At 44.8% G+C, this 24413-nt stretch overlaps 1 protein-coding gene across 1 annotated transcript; it reads right to left on the bottom strand.

Moving 5' to 3' along the window:
* Window positions 1-22863: 22863 nt before the first annotated feature.
* On the bottom strand, window positions 22864-24114 carry LOC123121686 (dof zinc finger protein 2). Its single transcript, XM_044541739.1, has one exon. It carries the CDS (start codon window positions 23794-23796, stop codon window positions 23020-23022), a length of 777 nt encoding a protein of 258 aa, XP_044397674.1. The 5' UTR covers window positions 23797-24114; the 3' UTR covers window positions 22864-23019.
* Window positions 24115-24413: the final 299 nt, after the last annotated feature.

Genomic DNA, 24413 nt, shown 5'->3' with positions numbered 1-24413 from the left:
TTAGTTTTAGTTTCCCACTGAAAGCATCTCGGATCTATCGATTTCTAAACTCGGTGATACCAAAGCAGTTTTGGCACCTAAACTAGTGAACTCGGTCAGACCGAGTCACAGTTCGGTGGCACCGAGACTGCTAGGGTTTCACAGAGTTCCAAAATCGGTCACACCGATAAGTAATTCTTGGTCAGACCGAGTCTCACTTGTGCAATGGCATAAGCCAAATCGGTGGGACCGAGTTTTTCAACTCGGTGGTCCGAGATGGTTTCGGCGGAAACCTAACCCTAAAATTTTCGAATTAAACCTAATCTACGAGTTCATTGACTGGATAGAAGTTTAACAAACGTGGCAAGAATCATGATGATCACAATGTGCTAGGAATTGGACGGGGAATAGCACTGTGATCGAGTCCATACCCTAGTTCGACGGAGACTCGCTACGGCGGCAACGGCGGGGTTGAATTTCCGTTGACGGCAATGGAGACTAGCGGCTGGAGGCGGCTGGCGGCGAGGAGATGATCCGGAGACCAAGTTGGCAGAGCAGGCTATCGCGCGGGCGAAGGGGTTCGGAGAAATTTCCAAATTTTTGCCCGTGACTATATATAGCCCGACCCTGTCAGTGTGACCAAGTGGAACAACTCGGTGGCACCAAGATGCAAAACTGTATACAGTTGTTGCAACTCGGTGTGACCGAATGGTTCAAATCGGTTGCACCGAGATCGAAAACCTAGATCAACTTAATGATCTTGGTAGGACCGAAAGTGGGGTATCGGTCAGACCGAGAATCATAAAGAGGTTTTGGAAGTTTAAGTCTATCACAAATCAGGGACTCCGAGTGCTCCTCACACAGAGTGGTTCGAATCTGACTTGATCAAATTTTGTGATGTAGCATGAATAGAGTTTGAGACGAGAAAAGCATAGACAGCTAGAGGAGGTTCTTAGGCATTCTTGTCCATCCACTTGGCAAAAGGAAATAAAACCAAACAATCAAAACAACAAGTGGATGTCCTCGAATGAGTAAAATATGCAACCAGCATGCTCACACAATAAGATGGCAAATGAAATATGTGACAAGGCATGCACAACCAATTCTAGCATCTATCAAGCAATTTGCGATGACAAGGTCATCTATATATGAGTATATTGACTTAGGAGTCAAGTGAGAACACTTGATCATAGGTCATACTCATCGTTTAAGCTCAAGTGGGGTTACCACTTTTACATAAAGCATTGTTGTGTTCACATCTTTAGAGTTGCTTTAGCTCAAGTCTTAGAGTAAAGCTCCCCCTAGATGTGATATCCCCCCTTAGAGGGATGAACTAACCTCGGGTTTTGTCGATGATGACTTCATGTAGATGTTGAAGATGTGGATGCTCAATGTTGATGTAGATCACTTGGAGCTATCCATTTGAGTGAATTGCACTTTCAATACCTACATGGGTTAGTCCCACAAGGAACAAACAAGGATATCCATAGACATAGAGTGATGCACACACAAGATGATGTCCATGAAAACTTTTAGGTTACCTTGTCCCTTGTCTTACCAACAAGAGGGTTTGTGACTCCTTGAACTAGTGCAAGATGTGGAAGTTGATTGCACTTGTTCTTGCCAAAATGATAAGAGTGAAGTATGTTGGCGGAGTCACCCTCAAGAACTCTCTAGTTCTTCTTCTTTTGGATCCACACCATCTTGATGGGAATCCTTGGAGTTGTAGTCGTACTTGATGAAGTGGAACTTGAAGTAGTCTTGGGAATCCACTTGACTAAGGTCTTAGGAGCTTCTTCAAATGCATCAATTTCCTCTTGAAGCTTGTCCTTGCCTTTTTGCTTGTAGTCTTGTGGTGGAAGATCATCTTGAGCTTGTGTCCCCTTGAAAGAAGTATCATACTTCTCTTGTTGAGGAACAAACTTTGTCTTGGGGTATTGATCTTCTTCCCACTCAACTCCATTGGCATTGAACTTTCGTTCAAAACCAACACCTTGATTCTTCCGGTGCATTCCTTGCTTGCGCACAATTTCCTCGAATTGCTTACTCCCGGCAAGGCTTTTGTACACTCCTTTCTCTATAATTCCCTTCAATAAGCTATTTTCTTGCTCAAGTGTAACTTGGCTAAGAGAATCATTAGTGGAATCAAGAGAACTACTAGAAGCAACAATATTGGATTTAGCATGATCATTGTTACTGCTAGAGGAAGAATCTTTCTTGTTCTTGTTACTAGACTTGACTTGAGGCATGTAAGTGGATAAGAGTAAACGCTTGGCAATGTAAGAAGAACTTTTCTTGCGGAGATCATCATTGATTGCTTTTAAGAACTCATGCTCTTGCTCAAGATTGAGCTTTTCAAAGCGTAATTTCTCATGAGCTCTTAAAAGTTCTCCATGATCTTCGAAGATAGTTTCATGAGCTAACTTAAGAGTGTTTAGTTCTTTAGTTAGAGCCTCAATCTTCTCCTTATCATTGTCATTCGTTTTATCTTGATTAGCATGATTAATTGACGTTTCATCATAGTATTCATCACTAGAGTTGTCAACAAGCAAATCATCACCTAACAAGTCATCTTCATCACTATTGAAATCAACATACTCGGGGTGTGTTACCTTAGGACCTTTGGCCATGAAGCATCTTCCAATTCCTTCATTTGGTGAGTCAAATATGTCGTAGGAGTTGGTTGACACAAGTGCTAGACCGGCAACACCTTCATCTTGAGTATCTTCGGAGTCGGAGTGATAACTTCTCTCGGAGTGGCTGTCGGAGTCGGAGCCGGATACCCATTCACCAACATGAGCTTGATGTCTTCATTTTGTGTAGCTCCTTGATGATTTTTCCTTCCTTTCCGAATCCTTGCTTCTCCGTGAGTATCTTCGTTCATAACGATCATCTCTACTCCTTCTCTCTCTTGGTGGTGATTCTTTGCTTCTTCTTTTTGGAGAATCTTCTCTTCTCTTGTAGGGAGTCGTACACTCATTGGAATAGTGTCGGGTCTTCCACAACTGTAGCAGTTTCGCTCTCGACTAGAAGATCTTTTGTCATTGTAGGACCTTGACTTGAAGCTTCTATCTTTGCTTCTACTCTTGTAGAACTTGTTGAAGTTCTTCACCATTAAGCTCAATTCTTCATTGAAGTTTTGTTTCTCACTTGATGATGTAGGGGCTTCACATGAGGCTTTGTAGGCACCACTTGATTTGTTGTGAAGTTCCTCTTTATCCTTAAGTGACATCTCATGAGCAACAATTCTTCCAATCACCTCCGTTGGCTTGAGATCTTTGTAATTGGGCATCATTTGGATCAATGTGCACACGGTATCATATTTTCCATCCAAGGCTCTTAGAATCTTCTTGATGATGAATCTATCGGTCATCTCTTCACTTCCTAAGCCGGCAATCTCATTTGTGATGAGAGCAAGCCTAGAGTACATTTCAGCGACACCTTCACCATCCTTCATTTTGAACTTGTCAAGTTGACTTTGAAGCACATCCAACTTGGATTCCTTGACGGAGTCGGTACCTTCGTGCATATCAATCAAAGTGTCCCAAATTTCCTTTGCATTCTCAAGACGGCTGATTTTGTTGAATTCTTCAGGGCACAATCCGTTGAAGAGAATATCACAAGCTTGAGCATTGTATTGCAACATCTTCAACTCATCCGCGGTAGCTTCACGGTTTGGTTCTTTCCCATCAAAGAAGTCACCTTGCAAACCAACACACACAATAGCCCAAACGGCGGGGTTATGTCCAAGAATATGCATTTTCATTTTATGCTTCCAACTAGCAAAATTAGTACCATCAAAGTAAGGACCTCTACGGTGATAATTTCCCTCGCTAGACGCCATACTCTCCTAGGTTGTGAAACCAAGGCTATGACCACCAAAAGCTATGGAGATCAAAGCAAATGGAGACCAAAGCTCTGATACCACTTGTAGGATCGAAAGTATGTCTAGAGGGGGGTGATTAGACTACTTGACCAAATAAAAACTTAACCTTTTCCGAATTTTAGTTCTTGGCAGATTTTAGCTATTGTAGGACAAGTCAAGCAATCATCACACAATTCAAGCAAGCATGCAAAGAGTATATTGGCAGCGGAAAGTAAAGCATGCAACTTGCAAGAATGTAAAGGGAAGGTTTTGGAGAATTCAAACGCAATTGGAGACACGGATGTTTTTCCCGTGGTTCGGATAGGTGGTGCTATCCTACATCCACGTTGATGGAGACTTCAACCCACGAAGGGTAACGGTTGCGCGAGTCCACGGAGGGCTCCACCCATGAAGGGTAACGGTTGCGCGAGTCCACGGAGGGCTCCACCCATGAAGGGTAACGGTTACACGAGTCCGCGGAGGGCTCCACCCACAAAGGGTCCACGAAGAAGCAACCACCCACGAAGGGTCCACGAAGAAGCAACCTTGTCTATCCCACCATGGCCATCGCCCACGAAGGACTTGCCTCACTAGCGGTAGATCTTCACGAAGTAGGCGATCTCCTTGCCCTTACAAACTCCTTGGTTCAACTCCACAATCTTGTCGGAGGCTCCCAAGTGACACCTAGCCAATCTAGGAGACACCACTCTCCAAGAAGTAACAAATGGTGTGTTGATGATGAACTCCTTGCTCTTGTGCTTCAAATGGTAGTCTCCCCAACACTCAACTCTCTCTCATAGGATTTGGATTTTGTGGAAAGAAGATTTGAGTGGAAAGCAACTTGGGGAAGGCTAGAGATCAAAATTCATATGGTAGGAATGGAATATCTTGGTCTCAACACATGAGTAGGTGGTTCTCTCTCAGAACATATGAGTTGGAATTGTGTATGTGTTCTGATGGCTCTCTCCACGAATGAAGAGGAGGTGGAGGGGTATATATAGCCTCCACACAAAATCCAACCGTTACACACAGTTTTCCAATCTCGGTGGGACCGAATCAACAAACTCGGTCGGACCGAAAAGGTAAACCTAGTGACCGTTAGAGATTTTGGTGGGACTGACATGCAACTCGGTAGGACCGATATGGTTAGGGTTTGGGCATAACGTAATCTTGGTGAGACCGATTACACAAACTCGGTGAGACCGAGTTTGGTAATAAGCTAACCAGAGAGTTGGTCAGGTAAACTCGGTGGGACCGATTTGCTCTTTCGGTGAGACCGAAAAGTTACAAAAGGGAAACAAAGAGTTTACATTGCAATCTCGGTGGGACCGATTCGCTCTTTCGGTGAGACCAAAAAGTTACGAAAGGGAAACAGAGAGTTTGCAATCCCATCTCGGTGAGACCGAGATCCCTATCGGTAGAACCGAATTGCTAGGGTTTGGCAGTGGCTTATGACAAGTGAAACTCGGTGGCTCCGGATAGAAAGAATCGGTAGGACCGAGTTTGGCTTAGGGTTTAGGTCATATGTGGATATGGGAAAGTAGTTGAGGGTTTTGGAGCATATCACTAAGCACATGAAGCAAGAGGCTCATTAAGCAACACCTCATCCCTCCTTGATAGTATTGGCTTTTCCTACAGACTCAATGTGATCTTGGATCACTAAAATATAAAATGAAGAGTCTTGAGCTTTTGAGCTTGAGCCAATCCTTTGTCCTTAGCATTTTGAGGGTTCCACTTTCACATCCATGCCATGCCAATCATTGAGCTTTCCTGAAATAGTCATCTTGGAATAGCATTAGCTCAATGAGCTATATGTTGTTATGAATTACCAAAACCACCTAGGGATAGTTGCACTTTCATTCAGCTCAACAATGCACTAGGCAATAGCAAGTTCTGAAGCAATGGCGCCTTGGAAGGCGACACTGAGGCCAATGGGTAGCTGCAGATCTTCAAAGCTGATGTTTGGCGTGTCAACCCACTCGTCAATGAAGTTGTGGATGATGGTGACATCAAAGAGAGGCAGATCATTGAAGATTTCTGCTTCTTCTTTGCTCTTGATGAGTTGCTCAAGAGCGTCATCTGCAAGATCTTCATCACTTGACAGATCAATGTCGTCGTTGCGCAGAATGGCAGCAGTTGTTAGCTCTTTGCCAGTGTGAGACAGAGGCATCTTGGCCTTCTGGGGCCTTGAGACGCGTGATAAGTCTTCAGACTGCACACTGTCTTCAGGAGGTGCAGTTGCTAATGGCTTCGCCCTTGAGATTTTTGGTGAAGGGGCCGGCTTTGAAGCTTTTGGCTTCTTCAACTGCTTTGGCTTCGGCACTGCAGGCGCGTCATCAGACTCGGTGTCAGCTGCAGGCTCATTCACTGCAGTCCCTTGAACCAAGATGTAGGTGATGAGGCCTTCAAGGTTGGCGAAAGGACCGATGACATTGGGTTCTGCATGTCGTGTGCCATCTGCCCTTGGAGATGAGGGACCAGGGTTGAAGTCTAACCCAAAAGTCTTCTTGTTCTACTTCGCTGAGTTCTAAGCAAACTGGAAGTTGCGCTTGAACAGATTGTCGTCACGACACCATAGCAGTGACGACGAGTGTGCATCAGCAGGCTGTGGTCCACGGACCATGCATGGATAGAAGCCTTGAGCAATGGCTTCATCTCTGGACCTGGGTAGAAGATTCTTGAATAGGATGTCTCCCCACGGTCTCTTGATGGCGTTTTTCTCAGCATACTCCTGGGTCACAAATCTGTATTTGAACCATTGTTCTGCCCAATATCTTCGAATCCATTGGATTCGGGTCTTGTGCTGACTGTAATCCTCTTCAGGATCTGTCTTGTACATTTCTGAGAGTTCATCTGGCAGATCTCTGGAGGTCTCACCACGATGCTTTCTGCCACCCTTCCTTGCTGCTTTCTCTGAAGCCATAAACTTTAACTTGAAAGGCTTCAAGACGTTCAAAGGCTTCAAAGGTTTTTGTTTGCTGGACCAACAGGAACTGGCTTCGGGAGAATTTATGTGATGCTGTAAGAATTCTGCAAATGAATGCAGACTATGAGAACCAAAGGATTCTCCCACGGACATGTACCTGTGATAGCATTAAGGTGCGAGGGAAGGGGAAGAGGTCATATGCATTCTCAGAAGATTTTGAAGATAAATCAGTTTAGAAGACATTGACCTCATCGTGCGAAGACATTCACTCATAGATAAGAAGTTGGTTCCAGATTTGTACGAATCCACAGATCAGTACAAGTGAGGAATCTAACTACTTTGTGAAGCACAAGTGAATATACTAGGCATGTTTATGAGATGCAGTATGAGAGAGATCTAGCTTGTGTGAACAGAAACTGCTTGTGGTAGAAAGTGACAGGTCAATAGGATCAATGGTGCTGTAAAAAAAAGAGTTTTATTTACCACACTGAGAACTGCTAGACGAAGTGGGAGATGAGGCCGAGCAGTTCGATCTTCCGTGCCCTAACTTGGCGACGGAGGACACCTACGGTGACGGCGGAGAGGATGATGTCCGCGGTCGGCGTGAAGACGGCGTCGGAGAGGTTGCGGCAGAGAAGCGCTTCGTCGCCGGCGTCGTCGAGAGCTAGCGGTGGCGCTAGGGTTCGTGCAAGGGTGGAAGAAGAGATAATGACCGATGTGAGTGTGTATTTATAGGCACAGGGGTGGCATTGTGCTATTACACAGGTGCCCCTGGCGATTCGCATTTGAGGAACACGTGGCCATTATGCGGAATTTTGGGGTTTGTTCCACGTCCCACGCACGCCTGGATTGTCGGGTGGTCGTTCCTCTTCTCTGGAATTCATGTGGAGGAATGAGCATTGAAAACGGACTTAATGGTTGTCTCTATATCTTCTGCTGACAAGGACGCAGAGAAGACATTCGACAGTTTCAATAGAATGCATATGACTTGGAGAGATAGAGTTTGAGATAGAAAGCATAGAGAGGTTAGGGTCCGATCACATTCACTTAGTTCAAAAGATTCAACACGAAGACATAGCTATAAGTGAATGCTGTAGAGGACAGTACACTAGCATATATATATATATATATATATATATATATATATATATATATAATCAACATAGTGAAGATAATCATGAAAATATGTTGAGATCGAAGCCAAACCAAATGTGAAGACATTGCAAGGTAACGCCATGAGTGAAACACTTCAAAATAGAACGTTTGGTGGTGGCGTTACCCACCGTATAGGAAGTATTAGACTCAGATATGGCGCACAATTATCGTGGCGCTCCGAAGTCAAATTCCACATTAATGTATTCACATTTAGAATGTATGTCTTCATTGATTGAAGATATACTTCACTTTGTGTGTTGCACATCTAAGTCATCAATATGCATAAGGGTTAGGATGTGTGCCTGATCACAGGACATTTGAGGATTCCAGGATATTTAGCTCACACCGTAACTTGCAAAACCTCTTCTCATCCAAGGGCTTGGTGAAGATATCTGCCAATTGCTCTTCAGTGTTGACGTGTATGATATCAATGTCTTCCTTCACAACATGATCTCTGAGAAAGTGATGACGATTTCAATGTGGTTTGTCTTCGAGTGCTGAACTGGGTTGTTGGCAATCTTGATGGCGCTTTCGTTGTCGCAGTAAAGTGGCACTTGCTTCAGATGAATGCCATAGTCCTTGAGTGTTTGCTTCATCCACAGAAGCTGAGCACAGCAAGATCCAGCAGCAATGTATTCAGATTCAGCAGTGGAGAGAGATACACAGTTCTGCTTCTTTGAAGACCAACATACAAGTGATCGTCCCAGAAAGTGACATGTGCCTGATGTAGACTTGCGATCAACTTTGTCACCAGCATAATCAGCATCCGAGAATCCAACCAGATCAAAATCTGAGCCCTTTGGATACCATAATCCTAGAGTTGGGGTGTGAGCCAAATATCGAAGAATTCGCTTCACAGCTAAGTGATGCGACTCCTTTGGTGCCGCTTGAAATTGAGCACACATGCAAACACTAAGCATAATATCTGGCCTAGGTGCACATAGATAAAGTAAAGAACCAATCATGGAGTGGTATACCTTTTGATCGAACTCTTTACCATTGTCGTCAGGACCCAGATGATGTTTGGCTGGCATTGGTGTTGTGAAGCCTTTGCAGTCTTGCATACCGAACTTCTTCAGGAAATCTTTGAGATACTTCTCTTGAGATATGAAGATGCCATTGCGTTGTTGTCGTATTTGAAGACCAAGGAAGAACTTCAGCTCCCCCATCATGGACATCTGATATTGCTCTTGCATCATATATCTAAACTCTTCACTGTACTTTTGATTGGTGCAGCCGAAGATAATGCCATCCACATATATTTGGCACACAAACAGTTCACCATCATATGTCTTCGTGAAAAGAGTGGGATCTAGGGAACCAGGTATGAAGCCTTTGCTCTTCAGGAAGTATTTGAGTGTGTCATACCAGGCCCGAGGGGCTTGTTTGAGGCCATACAGTGCCTTGTTGAGCTTGTATACCATGTCAGGATGTTTTGGATTTTCAAAGCCAGGTGGTTGTGCAACATACACTTCTTCTTCAATCTTGCCATTGAGAAAGGCACTCTTCACATCCATTTGATATAGAAGTATGTTATGATGATTTGCATAGGCCAGCAGTATGCGTATGGCTTCAAGTCTAGCCACGGGAGCAAATATTTCATCGAAGTCAATGCCTTCCACTTGAGTATATCCTTGAGCAACGAGACGAGCTTTCTTTCTGACAACTTGACCATGCTCATCTTGCTTGTTGCGGTATATCCATTTGGTGCCTATTATATTGTGCTTCCGTGGATCAGGACGCTTAACCAGTTCCCATACATTATTCAGCTCAAACTGTTGAAGCTCTTCTTGCATAGCTTGAATCCATTCAGGTTCCATGAAGGCTTCTTCAACTTTCTTGGGTTCTGCTATTGAGACGAATGCGAAGTGCCCACAGAAATTTGCTAGCTGAGTTGCCCTTGAACGAGTGAGTGGACCAGGTGCATTGATGCTATCAATTATTCTTTCAATCTGCACTTCATTGGCAATGCGAGGATGTACAGGGCGAAGACTTTGCTCTTGCTGTTCATTGTCGTTGTTGGAAGGAATATCTTCAGGCTGAGCATTGTCTTCATGTTGATCAGGTGCTGAAATGATAAGTTCTTCTTCAGGCTGAGCTTCAGAAGGTATAATTTCTCCAGTTCCCATTAGCTTGATTGATTCACTGGATGGAACTTCATCTAGCACATTTGGCAGCTGCTCTCTTTGTGAACCATTGGTCTCATCGAACCGCACATCTTTCAACCACTTTGTAATGAAAGAGATTGAAGACTCTGTAGGAGTGCGAATCCTTTCCATATCCAAGCATAAAACCCTCATGTGCTTTTGGTGCAAATTTTGAGGTGTGATGTGGGTCCTTGATCCAGCACCTTGCGCCAAATACTCTGAAGTAACTGACATTTGGCTTCTTGCTAGTAAGGAGCTCATAAGATGTCTTGTTCAGTAGCTTGTGAAGATAAACACGATTGATTGTATGGCATGCAGTATCAATGGCTTCGGGCCAGAATTTTCTTGGGGTCTTGTATTCATCTGGCATCGTTCTGGCCATCTCAATTAGTGTTCTGTTCTTGCGTTCGACGACGCCATTCTGCTGTGGCGTGTACGGGGCTAAGAATTCATGTGTGATGCCCAAGGTATCAAGATATGTATCAAGGCCAGTGTTCTTGAATTCAGTGCCATTATCACTTCTGATGTGCTTTATCTTGGCGCCAAAATTGTTCATAGCTCGATTGGCGAAGCGTCTGAAGATATCCTGCACTTCAGTCTTGTAAAGGATTATGTGCACCCAAGTATATCTAGAATAACCATCAACAATAACGAAGCCATAGAGCCAAGCAGTAGTAATTAGAGTTGAGTAATGAGTGGGACCGAAAAGATCCATGTGAAGCAGTTCGAAGGGTCGAGTGGTGGTCATGATTGTCTTCGAGGGATGTTTGGCCCTCGTCATCTTCCTTGCTTCACAGGCACCACATAAGTGGTCTTTCTTGAACTTGACGCCCTCGATGCCTATGACATGCTTCTTCTTCGCAAGGGTGTGGAGGTTCCTCATGCCAGCATGTCCAAGCCTCCGATGCCAGAGCCAGCATTCTGAAGCCTTTGCTAGAAGACATACTGCAAGTTGTGGCCCTGCTGAGAAATCTACCACGTACAAATCATCTTTTCGATACCCTTCAAACACTAGAGACTTGTCAGATTCCATTAGTACAAGGCAACGATATTTTCCAAACATTACGATCATGTTCAAATCGCAAAGCATTAAGACAGACATTAAGTTGAAGCCAAGGGATTCAACAAGCATGACTTTATCCATGTGTTGATCCCTTGAGATTGCAACTCTACCTAGACCCAATACCTTACTTTTACCAGTGTCAGCAAATGTGATGTGGCTCTTGTCGGATGGACGTAAGGTTGAGTCTATAAGAAGACTTCTTTTGCCAGTCATGTGATTTGTACACCCACTATCAATAATCCATTCTGAAGACGCTGGTGTCGTACCCTACAGTGCAGTTAGGGGGATAGGCTTCACCAAGAGCATTGTGAAGCAAAAACATTTGACGAACCAGTGGGTTATGAAAGCTTAGATCCAGGTTAGGACTAATAGGGAGAGTAGCAAGCGATTCAGGTACGAAGTACATAGTAAGACCATTTGGGCATTTGATCTTGCGCCCTACAAGATGTTTAAGGTCCCCAGCAATAGCGTCAGACGATTTTGGTTTTCTGCTGGAGACCTTTCCCTGCAAAAGAGAGTTAAGCCTTCTTAACCACCCACATCTTCAAGGGTGGCTTAGAAGCAATAAGTCTACGTGCAGCATCTGAGAATTTTGGCTTTGAAGCCTTAGCAAACAGTCTTGCAGGCGGACAATAGTACTCATAAGAATAAGAAGAATAGTTCTTGGTCTTATGAACATAGCGGTTTGATGAACCGCTCTCATATTCATATGCCTGAGTATGGTTTCCCTGCAAAACATTTGCGTTAGTGCGACTCAGGTGAGTCCTCTGTTTGTATGAAGCCTTTGGACCGTATGAAGCCTTTGGTCTGAGCTTTGTCTTCTTCAAGTGAGGTGTCATGAAGACATTCACAGGAAGATTTTCCAGACACCTTTTCGGAACCCAGATCTTCTTCATAGGTGGTCCATTCCTGCAGTTAGTACCAATGTACCTGGCAAACACTTCACCATTCTGATTCTTAAACAGTATATAGTTTGCATCAAAGGATTCATCAATGATAATGGGGTTAGCACAAGTGAAGCCAGTTAGATTGGATGGATCTGCTGAAGGTTCCTTTGCAGCAACCCACATGGTTTTGGGGTACTGCTCAGGTTTCCAGTAAGAGCCATCTGCATTCATTTTCCTTACGAACCCAACACCCTCTTTCCTAGGGTTTCGGTTCAGAATCTGCTTTTTGAGTACATCACATAGTGTCTGATGCCCTTGAAGACTTTTGTACATCCCTATTTCAAGCAATGTCTTCAACCTAGCATTCTCATCAGCAATAGCAGTGGTATACTCAGCAGAGGGGTTAGCTACCACATCAACAGTTGAAGATATTGCAACAGCAGTAGCAGTAGAACATTCAACAACAGAAGTAGCATTATCACGCTCACTGCATTTAAGACATGGTGGTTCAAATCCTTCCTGAGCGGGACTGATCTATTTGGCACGAAGTGACTCGTTTTCCATTTGAAGATCTTCATGAACCGCTCTCAATTTCTCAAGATCCTGCTTCCTTTGAAGATAATCATAGGAAAGCTTTTCATGAGTTGTTGAGAGAGTTTCATGACGACTTTCAAGTTCCTAATACTTAACGTGAAGATTTTTTATGTCTTTAATTAAGGATTCAGATCGAGTCATTTCAGCACCTAACAGATCATCGCTTCTGTCTAACAGTTTTTGAATATGTTCCATAGCTTTCTGTTGTTCAGTTGAAATTTTAGCAAGTGTTTTGTAGCTAGGTTTTGAACCACAATCAGAGTCATCGTCACTAGATGTTTGATAGTGAGTAGTGCGTGTGTTTACCTTGGCACCGTGTGCCACGAAGCAGTAGGTAGAAGCGGAGTAGTCCTTGTCATTTGCATCGGTGTCGGTGATGAAGTCATTGTCTTCAGTGTTGAAGATGGACTTGGCAACGTATGTTGTAGCCAGACTTGCAACGCCTGAGTCGGATTCCTCCTCAAACTCCACCTCCACCTCCTCAGAAGCAGACTCCTCCTCTGAATCCATTTCCTTGCCAACAAACGCACGTGCCTTGCCAGATGAGCTCTTCTTGTGTGATGAAGACTTTGAGGAAGACTTGGAAGAAGACTTTGAGTATTTCTTCTTCTTTTTCTTGTTGTCAGAGTCATATTCCTTGCTCTTCTTCTTCTTTTTGTTCTCATTGTCCCACTGTGGACACTCAGAGATGAAGTGGCCAAGTTTCTTGCACTTGTGACATGTTTTCCTCTTGTAGTCATGAGCAGGAGCTTCATCATTCCTTGAACTTGATCGGGAAGACTTTCTGAAGCCTTTCTTCCTGGTGAATTTTTGGAACTTCTTGACAAGCATAGCAAGTTCCCTTCCAATGTCTTCAGGATCATCAGAACTGCTGTCAGATTCTTCTTCAGATGAGGAGACAGCTTTTGCCTTCAAGGCACGAGTTCGCCCATAGTTTGGACCATAGATATCTCTTTTCTCCGAAAGCTGAAACTCATGTGTGTTGAGCCTCTCAAGTATGTCAGACGGATCGAGTGTCTTGAAATCAGGACGTTCTTGAATCATCAGGGACAGGATGTCAAACAAACTATCAAGTGATCTCAGCAGCGTCTTGACGACTTCGTGTTTGGTAATCTCAGTGGCGCCGAGGGCTTGAAGCTCATTTGTGATGTCAGTGAGTCGGTCAAATGTGTGCTGGACATTCTCATTGTCATTTCGCTTGAAGCGATTGAAGAGGTTGCGAAGGACACTGATTCTCTGATCTCTCTGGGTTGAGATGCCTTCATTGACCTTGGAGAGCCAGTCCCAGACCAGCTTGGATGTCTTCAAAGCACTCACACGGCCATACTGTCCTTTGGTCAGATGACCATAGATGATATTCTTGGCAGTAGAGTCCAGTTGAACGAATTCCTTGACATCAGCAGCAGTGGCACCTTCTCCAGCCTTGGGAACGCCGTTCTCGACGACATACCATAGGTCAACGTCAATGGCTTCAAGATGCATGCGCATATTATTCTTCCAGTAGGGATATTCAGTTCCATCGAAGACGGGGCACGCAGCGGAGACTTTAATTATCCCTGCAGTCGACATAGCTAAAACTCCAGGTGGTTAAACCGAATCACACAGAACAACGGAGCACCTTGCTCTGATACCAATTGAAAGTGCGTTATATCGACTGGAGGGGGGTGAATAGGCGATTTTTATAAAAGTCTTCAGAACATGGGAGTTTTGAAGACAAACGATAAAATTGAACCTATTACCATGCAGCGGAAGGTAGACTACACTAGGCAAACCATAGTCAAGTATTCAATGAAGTGAAAGCACAAAGACTAATAGCAGCTAGGTAGTAAGGATCAGGTGGGAAGATATTGTGAAGTCAAACAGAACACGCAGTCACTCAGTGAAGACAAATGATAGAGCAAACATACAATGACTTCACAAGGAGTAACAGTAAGTAACGTGAAGTGAAGATGAAACCAGTGACTCGTTGAAGACAATGATTTGTTGAACCAGTTCCAGTTGTTGTGACAACTGTACGTCTGGTTGGACCGGCTAGGTATTTAAACCTTAGGACACACAGTCCCGGACACCCAGTCCTGAACATGCAGCTCAGGACACCCAGTCCTCACCGTATTCTCCTTGAGCTAAGGTCACATAGACCTCGCCCAATCACTCTGGTAAGTCTTCAAGATAGACTCCCAAACCTTCACAGACTTCGTTCACTGGCAATCCACAATGTCTCTTGGAAGCTCAGAACGCGACGCCTAACCGGCTGGAGGATGCACAGTCCTCAAGTGTAATAAGTCTTCAGATCACACAGACAAGAAGACTTAAGTGATGCCCAATTCTCTCTGGCTCTGGTGGTTAGGGCTTTTATCCTCGCAAGGAATTCTCTCTCAAAGGCTTCGAGGTGGGTTGCTCTCAAATGACAAAAGCCATACTCTCAATCTGAGCAGCCAACCGTTTATGGTTGTAGGGGGTGGGCTATTTATAGCCACTTGGCAACCCGACCTGATTTGTCCGAAATGACCCTAGGTCACTAAGGAACTGACACGTGTTCCAACGGTCAGCTTTCAAACTCACACGGCAACTTTACTTGGGCTACAAGCAAAGTTGACTTGTCCGACTCTGGACAAGATTCGCTCTCATAGTCTTCACTCGAAGACATAGGTTTTTGGTTTAGGCATCACTTCAGTCATTCTGACTGGTTCTCTTGGACCCCACTTAACAGTACGGTGGTTCCTATGACTCAACACAAAAGAAAAAGACCTACGAAAGATCTAAGTCTTCGAGCTCCATAGGCTTCATATCGTGTCTTCTCTTGTCATAGTCTTCAATGTGAATATCTTCAGATACCACCTTTGACTTCAATGTCTTCATACATTTTTAGGGGTCACCTCTGGTAGTAAAACCGAATCATGAGGGACTTCTACCTGTGTTATCCTGCAATTCTCACAAACACATTAGTCCCTCAACTAGGTTTGTCGTCAATACTCCAAAACCAACTAGGGGTGGCACTAGATGCACTTACAACTGCATATGTTTCTGCTGACAGAAGACACAAGATTTCATTCTTTTAAATAGGCGAGGACCAAACTGGATTGTGAAGACGAGCAAGGGTTGGTTGCGCTTTTCAAGCACTCGTTGATGAAGTATCGTTTCTACCTGAGGCAAGCGCACTTCGATGGCAAGCCTCTAAACGAAATTTCTGTAAAGTCTCCGGCGCTACATTTATCCGATGGTGACTGGAATAATCTTGTTACACATTGGTCTCGGCTGCAGTGTAAGGTACTGTCTATGATATCACATCACAATTTGAACTACATTTCTGCATTTGCCTTAACGTCTCACTTGTACGAAAACTGTTAGCAGGAGAACATTCATTCTCAAGGGACCACAGAATCTCGCAACTATATTACACACTACATTGCTCTTGTGAGTACCTCTTGCCATGTATGACCATACTTACTTTCATAGTTGTTTGATTATGTAGCATCACTGCACATGTTATCCTCGTTATCGTCCATTTGGTGGACATTATAGGATCCGTATGGACTCTTACATAAATTTAGAATTAACCCAATGCTTTTGAAGAGGTTTAGCTCTGCAGTCCTCTTGTAAGGACTGAACGTCGTCTATCACTGTACTTACATTAATAGCTACTCCCTCCATTCCATAATATAAGAACGTTTTGTACAGTACACCAGTGTTCAAAATACTCTTGTATTATGGGAAGAGGGATTAGTTCATTGTGTAGCATTCTGCATCTTATCTCCCTCGCCCGCCATTTACTAAAAAAGATCAGATCTATATTTAATCTTACCAAAAAGTAGAATACACAGACAATGCTAGTGCAGAAGTGTAGCCCATTGCTCTTGTCAGTACATTTTGTCCTGTAACGCTTGTACTTCCAGGGATTGGTAGTTGATTATGTAGCATCAATCTGCATCTTATCTTCATTATCCTCTATCCCTTCCAGTATTATCATATCTATAATTACTCTCTACAAAATGTAGAGTACACGCAATGCTTATGAAGAAGATTATGTGCTGAAATTCTTGAGTTATCCTTCCCTTGACATGGAGAAGGGCATTATAAAGCCGGTGTTAACTGTTAATGTAAGTCAGTCCTTCTAAAGCCTTTATCCTCAACTGCTGTTTAATTTGCTCATACTCCCTATCGTTTACTACTGTTTAGTTTGCTGTTTCTACCAAAATGCATGTTCGCAAGAACCGTAAGTTCTAAGTTTTACTTGTAAAACCAAATTCCTTATTTATACCATGCACATTACTCAATACTCCCTATATGTATGCTTGTTTTGGTGGATCTATAATCCAGTGTGTGGTGAAGCAGCCCACGTTTGCACCTTGTCATCTCCTGTTTTATCTTACTGATGTGGATGATGATATGAACAACATGCCATGCACATTAACCAAAATAGATACAATGATTGTCTTTGCCCTTTATCTATGCTTGTTATGTTGACATGGTAATCCAGTAGTGTAGTGAAGCTCCCCGCATTATGAACAATGCCAATTATGCTATTGATATTTTGAACTTACTCTTTATTTTTTTTCTAATTTGAAATTGGATGGAATTGACAGCACAGTTATCATCTTTGTTTATACATGTGCAAAACCTGTCATATCTCAGCTTTGTTTCAGGGTGATATGCCTGATGGCATGCACAAGTCTGATGAAGGCTGTGAGACAAACCCAACATATATTGCAGCAAAGAAGGCAAAACATCTTGAAGATAGCGAGACAACACCAAAGTCTTGTCTTGATGCAGTGTTCAAGTTACTTGAGACTAGCAGTCAGACAAGCTCACAGAATTCGTTGTCTGAATCAGTTTGAATTCTTTAGTCCCAAGTTCTAGCAGAAAGGCATTCTGCAACTCAACTTCGACTTGAAGTCCTATCTCTAAGAAAGATTGCGGAGAACACCAATGAGAACCTCATCACTAAACAGCTACACCTGGAAGCTATGACCGACATGCTAGGCCGGTCTCACAGCCTTGCTCAGCAGCTTGCGCAGCAGTTCCCGCGCAAGGCTAACCTTTCTTGAATTGTCTTGGAAGTGGTCTCGGTTCAGTATTAGTTTGTTACGCTGCAATGGTGCCCAGTTTTTGTAATCTGCTTCTTCGTTGCGCTTTATGATCACTAGTGGCGAACTTCGATGCCTAGTGGATGTAATATACTATAAATCCTTTATTGTATAGTGTAGGTTTATTCTTAGTTACTATGCCGTAATTTCTTTATTTTAGCGGGCCACAATTGGGCCGGCCTGCATCTTTCTTGGGCCCGAATGATTGGGGCCTTCACACTTTGCGCGAGGCCCACAACTTACACCGGCCTATATTTTAGTTGGGCCTTTTGTGGACCCAACACTTAGTTTGGCCCAGGTAGCGTTGGGCCATTAACAGGATGAATATTGTACTGGCCTGTTACGGCCCAGATGAAACCATGGGCCTTTAGCAGGCCAAAATGCATGCTGGGACTCAATTTTCACTAGTCGTCGACGGGCCTTCAGGAGGCTGAAATGTAGACCGGGCCTTTTTGGGCCCAGTTATATCACGGGCAGTTACCAGGCCGAAACATATCTTGGGCCTTAGTTGGCCCACTGATATCATGGGCCTTTAAGAGGCCGAAAGCTTAGTACAGACATCAATGGGCCGAATTATGCGACAGGCCTTTAACAGGACCAAAGTCACATTGGGCTTAACTGATGCCACCTTTATCACGGGCCGTTAGTGGGCCCGATGTCCCGTCGGACCATATATGGCCCATGGGCAGCACGGGCCATTCCCAGACCAAAAGTCACACCGGGCTTAAATGGGCCCATGTCTACATCGGGCCTCTAACAGGCCGAAAGTCACTGGGCTGTAATTGGGCCCAAATATTCGGCGAACAATTAACGGGTCAGATCTGGCTTCAGGCCGTAAATGGGCCTTTATTAAGCAGATCGTTATTGGGCTGGCCCACTAGTACCTGAGTAAGTACTACGGCCTTTGACTAGGCCGGCCTTTTTAACCTATATGGGCCTCTGTTAGGCCCAGCCACGTGTCGACATATCATAGGCATGTCTCCTCCAATGGACGGGCGACATCTGGCCCACTGACGAGCTGACAGGTGTTCCCTCCGGCCAATCAGAATTTTACACGTGGAAATTTCCCATTGGTCCCGGCTGTTAACGGGTTATTGGATCCAAAACAGGGCGTGGTAGCTTAGCGGCGTTCCGTTAAGGTGGATGCCACGTGTCGGTCACCCTTGACGAAAGCACTTCTGTGATGCGCAATTTATCGTCATGGAAGTGGACACTTCCATGATGATAATTTTAGTAATGTCATGGAACACTTTTACGCCAGCACATGTATGACTATCTTGATTCTGTCATAAAATCGTCATGGATGTACATGCATGAAAAAAACACGACCTACTGTGACAAACACGTATCATCACGGAAGTGTATTTTTTTGTAGTGAGACTTGCTCAACCACCTTCTTGTTCTTCCTTGTGCTCCGGACCGACTCTTTTTTATTGAAACGGTCTTGAACATATGACTGCTCATTGAATGTTGGTCTTCTTGGAGTTGCATAATATTGACGAGATGGTTTATAATAATATGGAGAATGTGCCCTTGTATCATACTTGTCCCATGATGGATATGGATTTACGTGAGCATAGGGAGGCACCCATGACATTGGCATTGGTGGCCCAAAATAAGGATATGAACAAGTTGCATTCAAATTCTCTTCTTGCCAATATCGATCCTTGGATTTGTGCCTAGGGGTGATCTTGATGCTTTCGCATTAGTTGGCCGATAAGCACTGTTCTTCTCACTTATCTTCTGATATTTTTCCAATAGTTGCGCGAAAGTGACTTTCGGCTTTTTATCTTTGTGCTTACGTCGGCCTTTGTTTTCTTTGGTTGTGCTTGCACCGATCTTTGGATTTTCTTGTTGCCCCCCAGTCCTTGGCGTCTTCATTGTAGCTTCGATGGAATTATTGGCCTCAAGATTATGTTCATTATGCTCTTCAACAACTTCTTTACTTGAAAGCTTGATCGCATCACCTGCAGTTTTTACCTTATCTTTAAATGGATCAGCTTGAATCAGCCGATGCAAAAACCTTCTACCATGGGGACCAATTGGAATAGACTCATCATCTCTTGGTGTCTCAACAAATTTCAATCGTCCTTTATCAATGGCCAATTTAACTATTTGACGAAACATGTTGCAATCCTTAATACTATGCTTGAATGAATCATGCAACTTACAATAAATTCGTCCTTGGATAGATGGCTCGACATGGTGATCAAGAATTCTAATGTAATTATTTTTCAACAACAAATCAAAGATTTGATCACACATGTTTGAATCGAAGGTATATGTTTTGTTTTCTAGCCGATCATGGTGTGCGAATGGCTTTGGAGGTAAGCAAACGAATGGTTCAGATTTAGAATCTCCCCCATTCGGCTATGCATTGTGTTTTGCACCCTATCTCCGATGTATTTGGATAAGGTATTATATTAGCATCAGATTTCTCAAAAGAATTTAATCTTGGCTTTAAATTTATGAAACAAAAATAGTTAGAATACACATGTCTCAATTGAGACCAAGTGCAAGCCAAGTATGAAACAAGCAAAGCTACCCAATTAGATATGAAATTTTGATAAAGCAATGGGGAAAACTTTGGCTGCAATAATAGGTTCTATACATTTTTATTGCTAACAAGTAAATTTCCCTTCTTCATTGGTCTTTCAAAATTACTTATGAGAATTTCTCTTATAGAAGCATCAACAATAAAGTTGTGACCAAATCGGAAGATAGTTAATCACTTGCTAAACATACCTGTTCAAACACGTTGGGAGAGCATGATGATTGTGTTACTTGAACGATATGTTGTTCCTCTTTCGAATAGTTCCCCAACACCTTGTCATCCTGTTTTTCTAGAATAAATTCGGCATGCGTAATATTTGATTCGGTCTTTTCAATAGCTGAATTAACTTTGTTATCCGAATCACCACCTTTTTTGATAATTCTATCCACACCCGATGCTTTTTTCTTTTGGCATAATCTAGCTTGAATTGCAGCAGAATTAATAGGCTTTCCCTCTTTTATTAATTCATGTAGAACAACATTGCATTCGTCCCAAAAAGACATAAGATTTTTCTTAATGACCCAATCTAGATAGAACTGCCCCCCGACACTTTTAGACTCTTTTGGTAACAAGATGTCACCGAAATTCTGTAATTTTACAGGGGGAAATTATATACTACGATACTAGGTGAAGACACATGTGATCCTATAGAATTTTCACTTATTCGGCTATTAGCGTGAAGGTGCGAGGCCGAATTATGAATACCCATAGTTGCATATGGTGTCAAAAAAATAGTAGCATGAGGTGTAGCATATGATGACTGAGGGTAATTGGCCGGATAACTAGTAGTAGCATGGCCAATTCCCGTATCCACCAGCATGTTTTGATTAACATATTGCAAGCTAGTTGCCGATGAATAAAAAGGTGAAACACTTTGTTGCATACTATCAGAAGTTCCTATGTGAAGTGTTTCAATTTGATTAACGGAACTCATCATGTTGTTCATCGGCATATGGATTTGCGGGGCTGCCGATGCATGGGAGTTCGTATACATATGTTTCATGTTGCTAAAATTATATGAGGTAGAAGCATGGAGATTTTGTTGCATGGGCTCTTGCACATAATTAGATGCATGATTGATAAAGCTAGGGCTAGACGATATATTATGCTCATTAAATGATTTAGCAACAACATACGCATTATTTGTATCTACGTAGGTGAATTGGGTATTCATGTTACCTTTGTAAATTGCAAACCCTAGACGACGATCTCTTCGTAGCAAGAACGGGCCGAAGACCGTTCAAAGCTTCGTCCCCAGCGGAGTCGCCAAAAAGTGTGTTCGCACACGAACACGTCACCGTGTACCCCCGACGCCGGGGGTGATGCACCGCAGCTCACGTCGAAGGAGACCCGTCCGGAAGCACGGTACGCAAGCAATCCGACGGGTGCTTTTGAGGAACCGAAACCCCACACGCCCGGGAGGGACCCCGTCAGGGCGCGCAGCGGCTATGGGCTGCCCTAGGTCGACCTGATCGCCCCTAGGGCCTTGATGTTCGTCGCCCTGCAATAAGAAGAACAGACGAAGAACGAGGAAGAAGAAGAACTAGGGTTAAAGAGAAAATATAAAAGATAAAAAGTGGTAGATGATTTGATCCATTGTGTGTTGTTCAATCGGCCGTCACCCTTTAGGTATATAAGAGGCGGCTGGACTTCTCATGCAAGGAAAAGGCTTGGATTCACGTCCAAAACCCTAGTCAAATTCGGATTGATTTTGTCTGAACTTTCCAAAACTGTTCGGTGTAAACTGGCTGGACCTTGCGGGTAATTTTTAAGGTGGTAAACAACCTTGGATGGAAACGAGCCCAAAAGCAATCTTGATCGTTTCGACGAGATGAACGACTTTCATGTTTGAACGTTTTTTGATCAGAGGTCATCTTGAGGGCCAAATTGCTCGCACAAAACAGATTATTATTTGTGCTACCCATCAGACAGGGTGTCTGGTGGGGTGCGCCACTTTTGGCTCGTGATAGGGTTGTATTCGGATGGCTGTAACTTTTGCATACGAATTCGGATTGGGACGATTATTATATCAAAATCGACCGTTTCGACGAGACGAAGACAATTCGTGTAAAAAGTTTTCTCATACGTGGCCATTTTGGAGGTGTAATCAGCCGAATAGTGTTCTGGATACAAAATCTCAGTACTTCGAACACAACTTCAGCATTGGAGATGAGACCGGATGGCTATAGCCCAAATATCAAAGTTTATCTTTTTAATGAAACGGAACTTTCTCACTTTGAGCATTTTTCCATTTGAGGCATTCTTAATTATATTTTCGAGCATGCCAAAATCTGATGTCAACGAAAGGCATGAAATTGCTTGAAAACGCCAAATTACCGCACATATAGCAGAGCAAAATATACGGTCGCTGACTTCGCACGGTCCAAAGTCTTCACATCTACTCACTCGGTCCTTAAATAAGTATATGTCTTTTTAGATATTTTAAATGGACTATCGCATACGGATGTAAATAGATGTAAATAGACATATTTTAAAGTGTAGATTCACTCATTTTGCTTCGTATGTTGTTACTTGTTGAAATCTTTATAAAGACTTATATTTAGGAAGGGAGGGAGTAGTATACTATTTTACTATATTAAGCACGTACGAGAGCAATACTCACACTGTTATACAAGCATACTTATATAGTGGCAGATCGGAAGCCAAAGTGCACAGATTGTCATTTTTTCCGTCCGGAACATCGTGGGCACGCGCAGCTAGACGAACGATGGAACCTCCCCACCCCGAAGCTCACGTCGTACTGCTTAGAAAGTCCCGTCGAAACCGGGCATGTCATCCTGCAGCTGCCATCCGCTCCAGTACTGCGCGCCTGTGCCGCAGTTGGCATCTGCCGCCAGAGCCGTGCCTCCGGCCGCGCCAACATCGCTGGCGCCCTGCGGTGCTGGTGCGGCACCGCTCATTTGCTGCCACGCGCTCAGGTCGATGCCGTAGCCGCCGCCCCCGCCGACGGCCGTGAAGCTTGCCGACTGGGACAGCATCTGCCTCAGGATGTCGGCCGGGATGAACGCGTCGACGGCGCCGGCCGGTCCGCCTGCACCGCTGCCCTGGGTAGCCGCCGTCGCCGCCGCAGCAGACACCTCCGTGGTGACGACGGTGGAGGGAGCCTTAGCGCCGCCCTTGCCCCCGCCGTTGCGCCTGTTCTTGCGGCCGCCACCGACGGGCACGTCGCGGAGCGTGCCGCCCTCGGTCCAGTGCCGGCGGCACGCCCGGCAGAAGTAGCGCGGCTGCTTGCGGCTGTAGTTGTTGTAGTAGCAGAACTTGGTGTTGGCCGACCTGCAGCGCGGGCACTGCCGCGGCGGCGGGCGCGGCAGCGGCGGGTGGCCCGCGTGCCTGCCCCCCTGCCTCACCTCCAGCGCCCCGACGCCGTCGGCACCGTATAATCCTCCGGCCTGCTGCACCAGAGCGCCGCACGAGAAGCCCTGCGCCACGACGGAGGAAGGCGGCGGCTGCCTAGGGATCAGGTAAGAGAGGGGCGACGAAGCGGAAGAGGAAGAAGAGCCGGGCGGAAAGGGCGACGCCATGGCTGGCCGGTCCGCGCCGCGAGGGCCAGGGCAGCAGCCTGCTGGCGCTGGCGGCGGCGAGGCGGGCGCGCTTGCTGCTGCGCCGGGCGGAAGACGACGACGACGACGACCAGGTGGAAGAAGAGGAGTTCCACGGTGAGGCTCTGTGCATGTCGCTCGGACCGGCCGGTCTGCCGCCGCAGCTGCCCTCCCCTGCCTCGATCGGTGCGATCTCCTTGCTTCAGCTGTGACTGTGAGAGGTAGTACTGGCTGGCTAGTGAGACGGTGGTGGCTCTCGCCGGGAAGCTAAGGTGGATCGGAGGCGTCTCGTGGTCGTGTCTGCGTTGGTTATATAGGGAGCGGGCGCGCGATCTTCGATTAGGCGAGGGAGGGAGGGAGGGAGGGAGGCGGCTTTGGTTGCTTAAGGGTTAAGGCCATAGTGGAGGGGACGGAGATCTGCGCGCGCAACGGGAAAGCTTTGCACCAAGCAAACGTATACGTGGAACGACGATCTGACGGTGGGTGGGGGCCCTAGTCGCGCGCGCTTTTGCCGAGTACAGTCACGGCCAGGTTTTCGCGGCAAGAGAGAGAGACACAGCTCGTGTGTCACCTGCTCGTTTTTCTAATGCCCTGCCCTA

This window comes from Triticum aestivum, chromosome 1A (genome assembly GCF_018294505.1).
Source record: "Triticum aestivum cultivar Chinese Spring chromosome 1A, IWGSC CS RefSeq v2.1, whole genome shotgun sequence".
NCBI classification, from domain to species: Eukaryota; Viridiplantae; Streptophyta; class Magnoliopsida; order Poales; family Poaceae; genus Triticum; species Triticum aestivum.
This window is presented reverse-complemented; position numbering and strand designations above follow the sequence as displayed.